The sequence below is a fragment of the Choristoneura fumiferana genome, chromosome 8 (genome assembly GCF_025370935.1).
Source record: "Choristoneura fumiferana chromosome 8, NRCan_CFum_1, whole genome shotgun sequence".
NCBI classification, from domain to species: Eukaryota; Metazoa; Arthropoda; class Insecta; order Lepidoptera; family Tortricidae; genus Choristoneura; species Choristoneura fumiferana.
The window spans coordinates 9,291,815-9,308,763 of NC_133479.1; the positions used below are offsets into that span (position 1 = coordinate 9,291,815).

At 40.0% G+C, this 16,949-nt stretch overlaps 1 protein-coding gene across 4 annotated transcripts in view; it reads right to left on the bottom strand.

Moving 5' to 3' along the window:
- Window positions 1–3,537: 3,537 nt before the first annotated feature.
- The window catches only part of LOC141430388 (dipeptidase 1-like), a 90,656-nt gene continuing 77,244 nt past the window's right edge, over window positions 3,538–16,949 (bottom strand). For 3 of the 4 annotated variants that reach the window (XM_074091070.1, XM_074091067.1, XM_074091066.1), the window contains exon 2: window positions 3,538–5,228. In XM_074091070.1, the coding sequence (XP_073947171.1) occupies window positions 3,882–5,210 (1,329 nt within the window). In that variant the 5' untranslated portion in view covers window positions 5,211–5,228 and the 3' untranslated portion in view covers window positions 3,538–3,881. Of the gene's footprint in view, window positions 5,229–5,417; window positions 5,497–16,949 lie in introns of those variants that run through there. The other variant, XM_074091069.1, reaches the window with a different exon arrangement.

Consider the following 16,949-nt stretch of genomic DNA (forward strand, 5'->3'; position numbering starts at 1 on the left):
CAAATAGTACGCCGAAATCGGCGTACCTGAGCCCGAGGCGAGTCAGTCGCGTTGCAAACTGTGTGTAATATGCGCATGTCCCGAATTTTTGTTAAATTTTGGTCATAAACCGAAGTAAAATGCCAGTTTTCGCAGTCAAACTGTTTAAAAATAATACTACAAGAAATAAGAAGGACACTGGGATCACATACCATCAGTAAATATCGTATAATTTCGAAATTATAAAAAAAAATAACATGAACCCTAAACGCCATTCTGTGTTGCCGCGTACACAAGAATCAAATTCCCCGTGGTTGAGATTTTAATAAATTGAATTTTATTGTTATCATCATTAAATGATGATAAATTTTAATAACTTATTTTATTTAAGTATCTAACGTAATTATTATATATACATAACCTAGTTCTATATTATTTAATGTTTCATCATCATCACCGGCCTATCTTAGTCCACTGCTGGACATAGGCCTCTCCAGTTGCACGCCACTGAGCACGATCCTCGGCCAGTCTCATCCAGTTCTTGCCAGCTAACCTGCGAAGATCATCGCTCCACCTAGTCTGAGGGCGTCCTACGGCACGCTTGCCGATTCGCGGTCTCCACTCAAGAACTCGTTTGCCCCAGCGATTATCAGGTCTTCGACTGATATGGCCGGCCCACTGCCACTTCAGTTTGCTTATCCGGTGAGCTATGTCGATGACTTTAGTTCTGTGTCGGATCTCCTCGTTTCGAATTCGATCCTTTAGAGAAACTCCGAGCATAGGTAGCCCTTTCCATAGCTCGCTGAGCGACTTTAAATGTTTATCTTTGTGATATTATACACTGAAGGTGTATAAATTGTTACCCGACACTATTTAATTAAGGGGTGAATGTGTCTTAAAATTAAAAATGTTTTTCGTCTTCCCAGTCAAAAGCCCGATCAGCTGATTTACTTAGAATTATTACGGGAAACGAAAAAATTTTTTTTTCATATTTCTACCCATTTTCCTGAAATGTTAACTTTTTACCCGACTGCCCGAAGGAGGGTTATGTTTTTCAAGCGTATGTATGTAAGTATGTATGTATGCATGTACCTATGTATGTATATTTTGTAAACAATTATTTTTATTTTAGTCTTAATTAACCTGTACATTATATTAGGTTTAACTATAGGTGCAACGTGTTACGTACGCAAAACTTCCATGTCCATGAATTTTCAGTAATAATTTGTAAATATTTAATGTCCTTAAATATAAATATTTTTTAATTAAAAGTGAGGCCTGATCATTGATATACCTACATCATACCTACCATTTTATTAAAGAAGAAACCTATGCCTAACCTATACACAAACATATTAATACATTCACTCTTAATTACTTCTTAATTTCTAAGTATTTCCCAAGATACATTTTGTAACCAGTAACTTAATAGACCACAGAATAATAATTTATTTTCCCAATAATTCGGGTAACAGTGGAGCAGCTGGCAACACAATTCGTCACGCACACTAGCATCCTTGCAAATTGTCTTACACCGTTCTTACGCACACTACAATATTGAGTTGCCGCATTCACGAACGTTTTGTTTTTAGTTAGCGCGGTATCTAGTCGAGCGAGCGCGCGAGACCAATCATTCATCTAAGGCTGTCACTCACCTGTCTGTCCGTCTGTCACACAAGCTTCGCAGCCAAATGGTGAAACATTTAACGCATTCACTGCCACCTGACTTGACTTGGCTGACCACAGGTGCCACCGACGCACATGTGCGTTCAAAATGTATGAATAATTATTCTAAAACGCATATATGCGTCGGTGGCAGTGAATGCGTTAAGAGCCCATTGGTCAAACTAGTAGACTAAGTACAGTCAACGTCATAAATAAGTCATCACTTTTGTACCTTGTCACTTTAACGTCATGTTTGAAAATCCATAGGAAACGGTGTTACGATTTAAAGCGACAAGACAAGGTACAGAAATGATCACTTATTTATGACGTTGACTGTACCACAATTTACTGCTTATTCTGTTGATTCAAGCGCTTCATTTTTATAAAGATTTATTTTCATGTCATTTGTTGTTAGCTGCTAAAATATTCGTAGTTAATCAGTCGGTTGGTAATTGTTCGGAAATTAGTTTTTTACGGAATAAGTACCTTACCGTAGTATATTTTAAGTTGTAAATACTATGCCTACTGAGGGGCTACTAATACGAAATTCGAAAATTGAACTTCGTATCTTGCCATCCCGCTGACGTTTAGCGAGGGTCGGTAGTACGTACGATACGAACTTCGGTCACGGAATAACTAATAGTACTACAGTTCGGTTTTGCGCATTTCGTAGTAGCCCCTGATTGATGTGATGAAGCAGCCTAGCTTCGTAGATGTTCATTTCCTTGTTTTCTTACCTACATGGTTTACTTTTATAATTATATATAAGAGGGGAAAACGAGCATGCGGGTTACCTGATGGGAAGCAACCACCACCGCCCATGGACACCTCTCAACACGAGGGGTATCAACAGGTGCGTTACCGACCCTTTGAGAGACTGATAGGCTCGTTTTTTAAAGATCCCTAAGTAGTACCGCTCCGGAAACATTGGTGTCAAGTATCCCATGAATAAAAAAACAATGCAACAATGAGGGCTATCGCGTATGAATTCGCCACTAGAGGCGCTAGTGTAGCGTGAGGTCTCCGAAATGTCAAATCTCATAGTTTTTGGGTGAGGTACGCGGGTTTATTTATAATTAGAATAATTTTGTGAATATTTTGCAATATCTGGAATTAATTATGGCAAATATGCGTTCCGGGGCAATGAATGTCTGAGTTTTGAGACAGTTTTGTCTTTCGGAAACCTTTGTCCTCCCTTTTTTCCGAACAAAACGGGACCTATGGAACACTGTGGCATGCTCGATATTTTTATGGTACGGTTTTAAGGTGTATTAAATATGATTTTAATCTAAATTTTGTTTTCACGCCCGTAGTAACAGACTTTGAAAGCCACACTTAAAACCTCACGCAACAGTGCGCCATCTAGTGAGACAAAAAACTATAGCCCTCATTGTGGTGCACACTGTCAAATTAATGAAGTTTAGGATGGCCTCCATGCCGGTTGCTCGCGCTGATTAATTTGCCGATCGCGGCTATGGGTAGTCGATCGTGACAAGGCAGAATAATCTACCAATACCAAAAGTATGTTTGTGCCGATAACATGTAGGTATATAGGTACTGTGTAGGGAAGTAAGGTAATAACACAGTATAGTCAGTCCAGTAAACAACAGATCTTGGGTACCTACCTATAATTTAGTTGGCCGCCGCACCTGTTACAGTCCTTACCTACTTAGGAACTGTTTCATGGGTGAAACTTGGGTGAAACATACCAGGGTAGTACCTTTTCACAATCGAATTATATCATTAGATCGTGCTCGCTCGTAGTTATCGTAGACTTCGACCACCTTACGGTGACATACATAATTCTTGTTACTTAATATTGCTAAATAATTTCCCAGTAGAAAATCGTTAGATACGTTGCGGATATTAAATAAATAATCACCAGAATTATAAATAAAGAATATTTATTTTTCTATAAACACATTACTTATTTCTTTAATATTTCCGTATTGGCTCACATCATATAAATCGCGGATCGCATTGGGCTTTCGTCAACGAAGTCGTGTGCGTGGATGGAGAAGAGTTCTGCGGGCCGCGGGCGACGCGACGCCGACGAAGCGCCCAGCGCGCGCGGCTCCTTAGGTAAACTTTTGTGCATCAGGTATTATTTTTAAAGGTCGTTATTTTAATCTCTAAATCACATTTGGACACTAATATACATGTATAACTACGGTCAACAAGTGTCAATATTGAGCAGTACGAGGGGGGCCGCGGGTGGGCGCGGCGCGCAGCCTGCGTCACGCGGGTCCGTAGACGCAGTCGCCGCGGCGCGCGGGGTGCGGCGCCTCCTCGCCGGGCAGCACGGCGGCGCGGCGCCACTGGTCGCGCACGCGCTCCACATGGCGCAGCACGCGCACCACGTTCATGCCGGCCAGCTTGCGCACGTCGTCCTCGCTCCAGGCCGGGTCGCGCAGCAGCTCGGCCAGCAGGTGCGGGTAGCGCGACACGTCCTCCAGCCCCGCCGGCGGCGCGTCGATGCCGTCATAGCCCGCGCCCAGCCCCACGTGTTCCACGCCCGCCACCTTCCGCACGTGGTTTATGTGCGCCACCACGTCCTCCACGGTCGCCTGCTCCCCGCACGTCACCAGTTTTGCGTAGAAATTGATCATGACCACTCCGCCATTCGCGGCGATCTTGCGCAGCAGGTCGTCCGGGACGTTCCTCGTCGAGTTGCAGAGCGCTGCCGCTCCCGAATGAGAGAACACGACGGGCGCCTGCGACGTGTCTAAGGCGTCCCGCGCGGTCTCCTCGCCCGCGTGGGACAGGTCGACGATCATGCCGAGCCTGTTCATCTCGCGCACGACAGCCTTCCCGAATTCGGTGAGCCCGCCGGACGTGCCGGCCGCCCTGGCCCACCGGGTGTCGCACGTGTGAGTCACAGTTAAATATCGGGCACCCAGTTGATAAAACGCTCGAAGCACTGCCAGAGAATCGCCGAGAGCGTGTCCGCCTTCCACGCCGATCAAAGAAGCTATGCGGCCTTCGCGATGAGCTTCCAGCAGCTCTGTTGCATCTGTCACCAAAGCTAAATGTGCGGCGTTCATTTCTACGATGCGCTTGATGACGTCCATCTGCTCGAGCGCCAGCTGCACCGCGTCTCGGTCCCGCGCGCCGCACGGCACGTATGCCGACCAGAACTGAGCGCCGACCTGACCGAGCCTCAGCCGCGGGATATCCGTGTGCGACCAGCGCGACCGCGCCCACGGCTCAAGGCCCTCGAGGCCGGCGCTCAAGTTGAATTCGCCTATCTTGTTGTGTAAGAATTTTCGGACATTCCATGCTAAATCGTTGTGACCGTCGACGAGGGGAGAATCACGCAGCATACGACGAATGGTAGTAAGCCGTTGTTCAGGTGTAGCGCGGCCGCCACCGCCCAGCGCTAGCGGCAGCGCGAGGGCGGCGCCGAGCGCGGCCAGCACGACCAGCGCCGCCAGCGCGATGCGCCAGCGCGGCCGCCGCGGCGTCGGCTTCTCGTCCGAGCTGCCGGACGCCGACGCCGAGAGTGAGTCCGGCGCCCAACGCCCGCAGCGCTCCGCCACGTCCGGCAGCGGCCCCGGAAACGTCATCCCCTCCGGAACTGCTGCCTGAAACAACAAACAATTACGTTCTTCAAATATATCCTGTTTCTTATATAAACGATTTGTTTAATTTGTGAGAAATAAGCAAACAGGAACGCTATTACTTTCGAACCTTGTATAAATTTATCTTCATCAAGTCTTACAAATTGCTTAATTCTGAAGGCAGCTTTGTTAACATATTATTATTTTACATACAGGACTCATTACGGTTCATATGCCTTCATTCTGCGACGCGTTTCCTGATTAAATGTAATCTCGCTCCCGCGCCGTAACAATGGATTTAAATGACTGACACAAGTGATGATATGAGGCGAGATACTGATATACTACGCCATATATTATTTTACGTTCCTGTTACTCATATGTGTATCTATCTTTATGTATAAGCTGAGCCGCTTCACTACCAAAAAGGACGGGTGAGAAAATAATAATTCATGAAAAAGCAATATCGACCTTGTCTCGCTTAGCATAGCCTGTGAAAGGGGAGCTTTACAAGAACAACAAATAAAGCAGGCGAGCTAATTTATCGTTCTTATATTCGCGTTCGAACACAGAAGGAATTCAAAAGTGGCATTCTTATCAGGCGTGACAATAATTTACCGCGTGTTCAATTATGCAGGAGGCACAGCACGGGGTAAGGTGGCGCATGGCGGGCGGCGGGGCGAGCGGCCCGAATAGCCTCTGACCCATTTACAGAGGGAACTGGCTCACTCACTGGGACTTCGGTATCCCATTAGGTCCTCATTACACTGCTCATATTTTGTACGCAGTGCCCATTTAATTATTCTCAGCAAGAATGTCAACGAAAGTGCGACTTTATTACAGCGTTGAGGAGTGCTTTTAATTTTAATTAACATTAAGAAATAATGAACACTTCTTTTAGTATCGCCCTAAAACTGACTAATTAAAATGGCAATAGGTGCGATAAAATGAGTTTGAAGTTTGAAATAATTTTAATTAAAAATAATAACAGCCAAAAACCATCTGCAGCATGTCGCTGTATGTTGCCACGTTCATCCTTCCGCCCGATTTGGCAGAGTTCCCTAGCTTTGATAATAGTGTTTATTTAAAGTCCATTTAAATGCACTCTTTGGTTCTGTTATGTTCACTAAAAAATAGTAGAAATTTAACAATAAGGTGTAGGAGTGAGTTTACTTTAAAATGGGTTTAAAATGTAGCAAGTTGCTTTGGCAATATTGACTCGGGTAAGGCGGAGCGTATAACGGGTCTAAGTTGATTGCGCTGGCGCCCCCCGCCAGCATAGCAATGCCTTGACCTATATAATGCTGCAAGGGAAATTGTTGTCAGAAACATTTCGCATGAAAAATTGCTTTGCATCAAGTTTACATCTTATTGATGTAGGACAATAATCTGCTAGCAGGCGTAAACTAGAGCAGTCTTTAGTAGGCAAGGTGTTCACTTGTTTTAATTCTTTGATAGGGGTAGAAGGGAGGTGTATCTACAGCAGCTTTGGTTTTATACTTTTATCGGAACTACCTACTTACATATAGCCAAGATCTCTTATCTATACATATAAACAAAATCGAAGTGTTTCTTATGCACTAGTAGCAAAAAGCTTTTAATTATTATTATTACTATTACTAATAGCAGTTTAGCATTTTTTTACTTTTATCTATCTTACTCCTTATTCAGACTAATCTAATCTCCGTAACGGTTTTCACTTGCAGGTAATAAATAGCTGATGTACCTATATCTAACTATAACAAAGGGAGTAACATAGGCTATTTTGATTTGATTCCTCCTCATACCGTTTCTCCCTCCCGCATCGCCGACAGAGGTTGATTTAGCTGAACCTTCCTATTGACGGTCTCGCAGTTTTCCGATGCGACCATGTTATTTTTCATCGTACGATTAAAAGGAAAGGAATGTTTTGAAAATATTATAAATAAACCGGCCAAGTGCGAGTCGGATTCACGCACTTCAGTTCCGCGCAAATTTACAAGCCGAACTTCTTTAATGTCAAATTTCTTAATAATAATTCAAATAACTCTATGTCAACGGTAAGCACTAAGCACCTAAAAGGGTTTCATTTCAACGCGTTTTAAACTTTCTGATTTTCCAAGTTTGCACCATATTTAATCTCTACATTTTTTCATTTTTTCCTGTATTTTGTAAACGGGAAGTACCGTAATGGGTTCTAAGAGCCATATTTTTTTGTCTATAAAATACAATTTCAAATAAAGGGTCAATAGGGTAAATTAAGGATACCTTTGATTTCGTAAACCAACCCTCTTTTGTAGTTGCAACAGAATTTCAACTTTCCACGTGATCGGGATAAAATCTCAAAATCTCACCCGTTAGATATATCTGACTATTGTTGAAATTTTCCACAGTGTTTACAATTTAACTTCAGTAAAACTACCACGACGTAGTTTTTGGCAATTTCCGCGGGAATTTAGTAAAATTGAGGAATTTCAATTCAACTGCTAATCTAATGATTTGCGTGCGCGAAGACGCGCGTAAACACTAGTTGATTATAAATGTTTACTATCTAGTCAATGTCCAGAAAATATCGATAAAATCGCGTAAGTTTAAAACATTACCTATTTAATTACCTAATTAATTATTTACAGTCATGAAGGGTAGACTTAAGGGTAGGAAAAATACTTCATTCGCAAAACTAACCATTGTATGAACAATTTTTTTAACCTTTTCAATATTCACACTACCTATAAAGATCTAAATATTGTTTCGCGGATATTTATTACATTGTTTATTTTACTTTTAGTACTCATTGTCAGTTTTCTGCATTGCTACTGCTGCTGTAAGTATTTAGCGCAAAAATAATAGCAACGTAGGTACAATGGCGTCAAGATAGTTGGCCGAGTATAATAGCAGTAAACTAAGTAGTTAAGTACTGTATAGCGATACTTATAGCGGCGCGAACGTGCCGCGGGTGTAACGCGCCCACTAACTTTTGATTTGGATTCCCTGAGGGGCAACTGGACGTTTGAAGTTAATAACCGGGCTAACATAGGAAGTTGCTTACTACCTACATACGAATTGAACAAAAAATAATTTATAGGACGGCCCTATTCACGTCACGTTTCCAGCGTATATCTCGCTGCCCCTCGCACGGACGAGAACTTTCTAAAGATATTGTTAAAAACCGTTACTGACTCAAATAAACGTCCGAATTTACTTACATTTTTATTTTAAAAGGGTACCTACACCTACTTGTAGTAGATATTCGACTGAATCACTTTATTGTTTGACATATTGATGGATTAGTCTTTATCTACTCATTACACCGTATCATACCATGACCGTAATAACAACGTGTCAGGCAAATAGTACATTGTGTCTTAAGGGTGGTAAATAATGAATTACGAACGAGAGTCCATTATAAGCCCGAAGTCGAAGACTGAGGGCTATAATGAGTCGATGTTTGTAATTCTAGTACGGCCCGTGCGACATACAATGTTTTTCATCACATTTGCGAGTAAAATTTTATATTTGTAAAAGAAAAAAATATAATTGTTCCAAATATTGCCAATACCTTAGGCTGCGCTCTTGGCAGCGCCGCCCTCCCCCTCCCGCAGCATGTGCCGCAGCGTGCGTGTGCTGGTCCTGCAGCAGCAGCGCGCGCAGCAGTATCAGTACGCACATTGACTCATTTACCGACCACGGGTTTCATGACAAGCACATTAAGGTCGAGGGTTTTATTTGGGGGGTTGCAACCAAGGTAGCCTGCATGTTACGACACTGTTTACGAGCAAGTGTGATGAAAAACATATTCTTTGTATTGAAAAGTATGACAGTATGCCCACTACGTTTCCTAACCCACCGTTGCTGTCGCGTGCCAAGTGCAGATATGCGCTCGACATTCCGTTTCTGACACGTTCCTTTTACGGTCATGGAAGATACCTACGGTAGAGGACCTTTTAATTACTACCTAGGTACATTTAGCGCAAAAATAAATAAAAAATGTAGCTACTTCTAATAGTACATTGTGTCTTAAGGGTGGTAAATAAGGAATTACGAACGAGAGTCCATTATAAGCCCGAAGTCGAAGACTGAGGGCTTTAATGAGTCGATGTTCGTAATTCTAGTACCGCCCGTGCGACAGACAATGTTTTTCATCACATTTGCGAGTAAAATTGTATATTTGTAAGAGAAAATCTAAGTAATATTGTTTCAAAAATTGCCGATACCGCTGATTGCGCTCTTGGCAATCCGCAGCATGTGCATGGCGTGCGTGTGCAGCGCGCACACGGAGCAGCAGCACACCATGCAGTAACAAACTCATTTACCGACCTTGGGCTTCATGGCATGAAAATTAGTACGCGCAATGACTCATTTACCGACCACGGGTTTCATGACAAGCACATTAAGGTCGAGGGTTTTATTTGGGGGGTTGCAATCAAGGTAGCCTGCATGTTACGACACTGTTTACGAGCAAGTGTGATAAAAAATTAATGAACAGCCTCCTTCTGCCTAATATTTTGATGTTAAACGCTTGAGCAAAAACATTCACGGGACCAACTACGTATTTTAGGTTGATAAACATCGTCAATAATACATCTTCCATTCATAAATAATTTGTCTCTTTTGTCTACACTTTATTCGTACTGCTTAACTCCGACACACCAAACAAAACGAAATTAAGCTCGCATATAGGAAACAGATTTCCTATGAGTACTTCGGTCGTCCTCGACAGTATGAACTAGTTCACCATATCCGCGTGCTTGTGCCTCAGTTGACACAGACGCGGATCTTCCTGTCAGAATTAACCGTACGCCGCACACGGCGACTATGCGAAGTTGACATAAATCGACGTATGGACGCTGACATAAATTGACTGGGCATGCCAGTGGTGGTTCTGTCTTTGATCAACGATTTGCAAAGCACGGCGAGAGATTGCGTCGTTGATCGCTGACGCTTTGCTTTCAACAGCGTGACAAATTGTTGAAATTACATCGAAAACATTTATAGTACCTATCCTATTAAATCAACAATTTTTTTTAAAGTATAGGGGGCAAACGAGCAAACGGATCGCCTGATGGTGATGGTATACGATTACCGATTACTTTTTATATCTATATGCTTATAATATCATACAACGATAACTCCCAAACGCCTCTACGATTGCGTAAACGCAGTTGGTCGGTTATGTTCGTGAAATATTAAACTATGTAAATCTGTCCTGCCGTGCATGTGCGATTGACAAGATTGGTTAAACCCAAAATTTTCATATACTTAGTACAATGAACTAAAACAATTACTTTGCCCACCCGCGACCTTACGATAGCTACGTTTATGCAAAAATGTGTGTTCATGCAGTTCCTCCACCTCCACACTGTTAAGAACACACACAAGTCAACTGACTTATGGAACTCCATAATGAATTCCCTTGTCTAACAACGCGATGTCACTCACTATGTCACGACAATAATAGTTTTGACACTATTTAATAGAACCCACAGAAAAAAAAAACTAACTTTTATTGAAACTTCTTGTGTTTGAACACGTATTGATGATCGAAGGTTTGAACTGAACATAAATATTAGGTTTATTGTAATATAAAACTGTTCAGTAAATAATAAAACAACAACGTAATGAATGGGCACCTCGACTGAAGAACAATGAAATCGTACTTAGTCGTGTTTAGATAATAACCCAGACAATAGCTTTCGTTCAAACTATTTAATTACTCTAAGTTATTATAACGTAAAGATACAGAACTAATAACAAGAAGAAGAATAATAAATAATAAATATCATGGGACATTATTGACACCAATTTTGACCTAGTCCCAAACCAAGCAAAAGCTTGTACTATGGATACTAAATAGGCAACGGATAAACATACTTATGCAGCTAAATACATTTTTAAATACATATTAAACATCCAAGACCCGACAGCAAAAAATCGTATTATTCATACAAATATCTGTCCCGGCCGGGAATCGAACCCGGGATATCATAGCTTCGCAGTCAGGTTTTCTAACCACTTCGCTATCCGGTCGTCAATAGAAATGTTTTCTTGTGTATTTCCTTCCAGAATCGATGTCGCCACTTTTTTGCCTCTCCTGCTATTAATAAGTACGTGTTCTTTTGTGTTTTCATAGCTTTTCGTATAATACGGTAGGTACGGTGAAATGTATTTTTTTAACTGTAGCTGCGTAATCTGTGCAATAATCCGCTTTTCGAACTAACTGCGTTACGGACTGAGCAGACAAAATTAATTATACTTAGCGTATTTGGGGACACAGGCAGCTCTCGCTTTTAGATCAGGTGACATTTCTATTTCTCGTATTATTAGCTCTGTGGTTGATTGTCTGGTTTGTCACGAGCGAAACTAGAACAATTGATGCGTCGTGCTCGATCGATGTTAATGCCGTTGTTTATGCTCAGACAGCTGCCTCCTGGAGCAGCCCGTGACATAAATTCAACTTCTGCTGTCAGACCCGGGAAGTACCTAGCTGTCAAGTACGCTCAATAGTTATGTATGAGATTATCTCAGATTTTATTTTAATATGCTGTATATACTGATTTCAAAGTTTAGGAACTATTAAAGATAGTGTTCCCTGCGCTTTTGAATGCGTTGGCAATATCGTACCCAGGGTCTGTGGTCCAATTTTATAGTAGGTACGTGTCAATAAAATAAAAGCCGGCCAAAAGCGTGTCGGACACGGCCAAGATAGGGTTCCGTAGCCATTACGAAAAAATCAAGAAATATTTTTCTAAGGATTTCGTATTGTGTACGGATCCTTCCAAGTTTTAATAGGTAGATGTGTCAGATATATACCTTGGCTGATATTTACTCTTTAACTACTAACAATTCTCAAGCAATCTTAGCCGTTATGATTTCCCTTGTAAATTTGTTATACTTAACTACTACCATTAATTTTTTTTTTAAATTTCCACCCATCAATTTAGATTTTAGACGGGGACGGTCGATTTTAATGAACATTTTTGAATACATTTTAAATTGAATATTTCGCAAACAGATCACTGAATCGAAAAAACCTCGAGGCAACCCCTCAATGGTTTTAAAAGACCTATTCAACGATACTCAACACTATAGGGTGTCGAAAAAAAAATCAACACCACTTTACGTCTAAGGGAGGTACCTACCCTAAAAAAATGTTTTTGTTTTTATATTTTACCACTTTGTCGGCGTTGCTGATACGTATATTCTTACCAAATTACAGCTTTCTAGTATTACGGTCATCTTAGCCGCGGACAGACAGACAGACAGACAGACATGGCGAAACCATAAGGGTTCCTAGTTGACTACGGTACCCTAAAAAGTAATATTTGACTCGTGTAAATCATTTTTACTTCTAATACCGTTTTTAATTGATTTCAAGAAAGGAGGTTATTAATTGGACACAATTAAATGACGTATTTGAACATGAAACTACCGTGAGACTCTCTCATCATAGTTCATAGTGAAAGAAACCCGGATAACTCACATCATAAATCGAGTTTAACTAAACATGTTTCGGTGTAATATTTTCAGAAATGCCAAGTTTTTGTTTAAATTAGTTAATACCAGTTCCTAAACATGTGTGCCACGTAGGTATCTAAGTGTTTGTATGTACGGATGTACCTATATGTTTATCCGCGTCCTATATGTTTATCAGATATAACTATAACTTGGATTGCAAAAATATTCGTAAGGGTACTGTTGAAGTTTCTTCAAAATAAGGTCAGTAGTTTATGAAATAGTTAGATAAGCAAGTGTGTATGAAATGCAGTCACTAGGAAAATGTGTAGTTGACTTACAGCGTAATTCTAAAATATTTCACACACGCAAAAAACGCAAATGAATTTTTTGAGGAAAGGTACTAAAACGAAAAACTTATTAATTAGTAAGTAATGATTCATTAAGTACCTAAGTAAATTATTTTTTTGTTGTTGGGGCTTGTGTAAATATATAGAGCTCATGTAAATATATCTTTTGAACTTAATAGGTCGCACCGATGTCAAAAAATAACTGGCATATTTAATTTAGATTTTTTAAGAGATAAAACTACAACTACTTAAACTTTTAATGAAACTAAAACTTTTATTTTCCATTTTTTGTTACAATTTTGAAGTCAGTTTTGTTATTACTTTTCTTTAACTGTCATGTAGGTAGGTGTGTACATGTTAATCGTGTTAGGCAATTGGCTTATTAGGTATCGCAAGTGGTGACACCGAAACTGTCACAAGTGGCGCCAAATGACATAAGTATATTTGGTAACCAATTTGCCATTTAAACGTATAAACTTACGTTTAGGTAATCTGGACATTTTGTAACAGAAACTCAGCTTTACTCGTGTTACTGCGCTAAACCTTGGTTGTAAAACAATATCCTAATAGCCGGATTGGCGAACAAAGCGAATGCGGTATTACGGAGTTTACAATAGCCATACCGGTCCCATAAAGAGCGAGTTAAAGTGGTACGGGCGCGGAGCTGTAGTCCCGGGCTTTCCAGGCTGAGGAAAGTCGTGGAAACATTGCGGCCGGGAGGGCGGGCGGGGCTGCATCGATTGCACGCCAGACACGGGCCACGGTGTTGCTGCCCCCGGCTGCCGGCCGGCATAATGTTGCGTGAAATTTGCGCCCCCATTGTTACCTTACAACTAGCCATCCGACCGCAGACGAGCGCTTTTATAGAACGCGGGCTCGATGCTCCGCCGAGCGGACTCCCATTGATGTTGTGAATCACGCGGCACATAAAGGCACTAAATTTACAATGTTTTCTAAATATATAAGGGCGGCTTGTTTTGTTCAGAATCAGTATAGTCTTGAATTTATACTACCTAGTTAATTAGTTTTTTATATGGCTCTTCTTATCAGAGGATATTTTTTCCAGTGTCTACTTAGCGAGTTTTCCCTACCGCTGCAAGGTAAAAAAATGCAGAAAAAATGTAAGAGATAAATAATGGTGGATGTACGATGACAGCGCGACTTAAAGTACTTAATTTTATTTGCCTATTTATTTGGCGAAGCGTACATATTAAATTTAGCTAAAAGTCACTTTTTTTTTACTTACCAAGTTATCGCAAGATGCTTAATAATTTAATTTACCTATAAGTAACAAATAACCTAGACAGATGCAATGATTTATCGTTCAAGTAACATCAACCAAAACATTGCTTTATTATATGAGATTTACTTAACATAAACAGACAAATTCAGTAAGACTTCATTATTTAGGTATGATGTGCAATAAAATTGAACTTTAGGATGATGTCTCTACTTTCCTCGCAAAGGCTACTGGACTCTACCGCCACGCTCTAGTAATAAATAAATCACTTTAAATACCGGCACACATAATCAGTGCCCGACCGTAGGTGCCGATACAACCGAAACAACAACAACAACAACAAAAACCGGCCACCCGACCCGAATTAAAAGTTTTCGAAGTATGTGATAATTCCTTGCTTCGATACATTAATTAGTCCATTTTTGAGTAGTAATTTTTTTATAACATAAAATGGAACCGACTTCAAAAACCTAGAAAATAATTTTCTACTATTTTTTTTTAATCGACTGGATGGCAAACGAGCAAGTGGGTCTCCTGATGGTAAGAGATCACCACCGCCCATAAACATCTGCAACACCAGGGGTATTGCAGACGCGTTGCCAACCTAGAGGCCTAAGATAGGATACCTCACGTGCCATTAGTTTCAGCGGCTGTCTTACTCTCCACGCCGAAAAACAACAGTGCAAGCACTGCTGCTTCACGGCAGGATGGTGTTAGCCGCGGACAGACAGACGGACAGACATGGCGAAACTATAAGGGTTCCTAGTTGACTACGGAATCCTTAAAAAGGATTTTGACGGTCGGCCCACAATTGGCGGAGTTATAGCGTAACAAACATATAAAAAAACATACATTCGAATTGAGAACCTCCTCCTTTTTTAAGTCGGTTAAAAATACTACTTTGTATTGAAAACAAGCGATTATTAAAATAGGAGGCGGTGCTAAATTTGATTGTGTTTTTTTGTTGTATATGTACAGGGAGATCAATCAAAGTGAGTCAATAGGGATAAGTCAGAAGGTATAAGCGATAGGTACCTAAATCTGTTTTTAGGAACTATGACGTCGATGTTGTGATGCCCACGAAAACAAAAAGTTAATATTACAATTTTAAATTAATTGATACGCCCACCGGACGAATGTGTTCCTACACTACAACACTAGGAAAATTTGAAATGTTTTTAATTAATGACAGTGACAAAGTACTTACGAAGAGTCCAGCTACTTTTGAGCTTGACTGTATTTGTACGGAAAATTGTAAAACGGTTTGCAACCTACGGAATCTGGAAAAGATGTGTCAAATAAAATATTCTGAAGACTTGGCGTTGAATTCAAATCGAAGATAATCCTGTTCCGTCAGCGGTTCGCGAGGAGCTGCAGCTTATACTGCCACCGGCACGGAAATGTAAACCGGGAGATCGTTCTTTAACTCTTAACTAAATTGTCACTTCGAAGTAAAAGCATGTAAAGCGCAGTCCAGGACACAATTTTGTTTGTTCCTGCACTACCTATACTTTGCAATATTCGTATTTAAAATTTATAGTAACTTATTTATAGTTATTCAAATTATTTCAGATTATTTTGGGTGAATTTTTCAAATATTTCTTTTACGTAATTTCGGTAGGCAATTTTTTTTTACTTTTGGTGAAAATGAACACTTGTTGAGATACCTACTCCTTTGGATTAGGATTTCAATGATACAAGAGGCACCTATTTAAATTCAATAACTAGGCAGCAATGCGACATTGAAAAAAAGACGCCACCGTAATTACGATATTTACTGACAGTTTAATTACGTCTTACACAGGAAATTATTTTGAACTTATGGACTATTACAATGATTTATTTACGTGACTGTAATTTATTTTATATATATGTGCATATTCGTGAATAAATAGATTAATAAAGCAATGAATTAAAGTTTCAAATTATTTATTCAAGTTTTATTCTTAATTCCTAATATTCGAACGTAGTTTCGATCACTAATAAATCGAATGCGAAATCAGGGAGTTTAACATGATACTACCATTAGATTAAATGATAATGAGCATAATTAGTAATTTCGCTGCCATATCTGTAATTTTGGTGAACAAAATGCCACCGGAATAACGGCACCGAAGATTACGACAGCGCAGTATTTTTCCGACTACGACTAAACTATATTCATGATTTATATTACCGTGTACAATGTTATATGAATAAAATATTTGTATTTTGTATTTGTATTTTGTATATTAACTCTATTCTGTGTAAAACAAAGTCAACTAATACACAATAATAATAATAAAGTAATTTTGACCCAAAGTTTAGTCACACCTTTGATGTTCGGTACCAGCACTATAAACATGGATTAATGTATTGAAACATTTATTAGCCACACTTAAAAAGGGCCGAATTTTTTTTAAAGAGGTGTTTAGTTGTAACAAGGCTGATCAAGCCTTGTCGATTGTTAACCTCATCCTCATCTCATGTTTTGGTTCGTTTTTAAAATTCAGTTCATATTTTAATTTTCAAATATCCACTGTACTTTCAAATTCAGCACTTTGTTTTTATGTCAAAATTCATTCTGCTATCATCAGCCGTACTATAAGGACGTACTAAATATTTTTATTATTTTGACATCAATATCTATTCGATCATAATTCATAACAGTTTCGCAGTGCAGTTAACTACAGTGTTTTATAACAAGTTTCATCACACATTTGTATGCTGTTTTACTTAACCCTC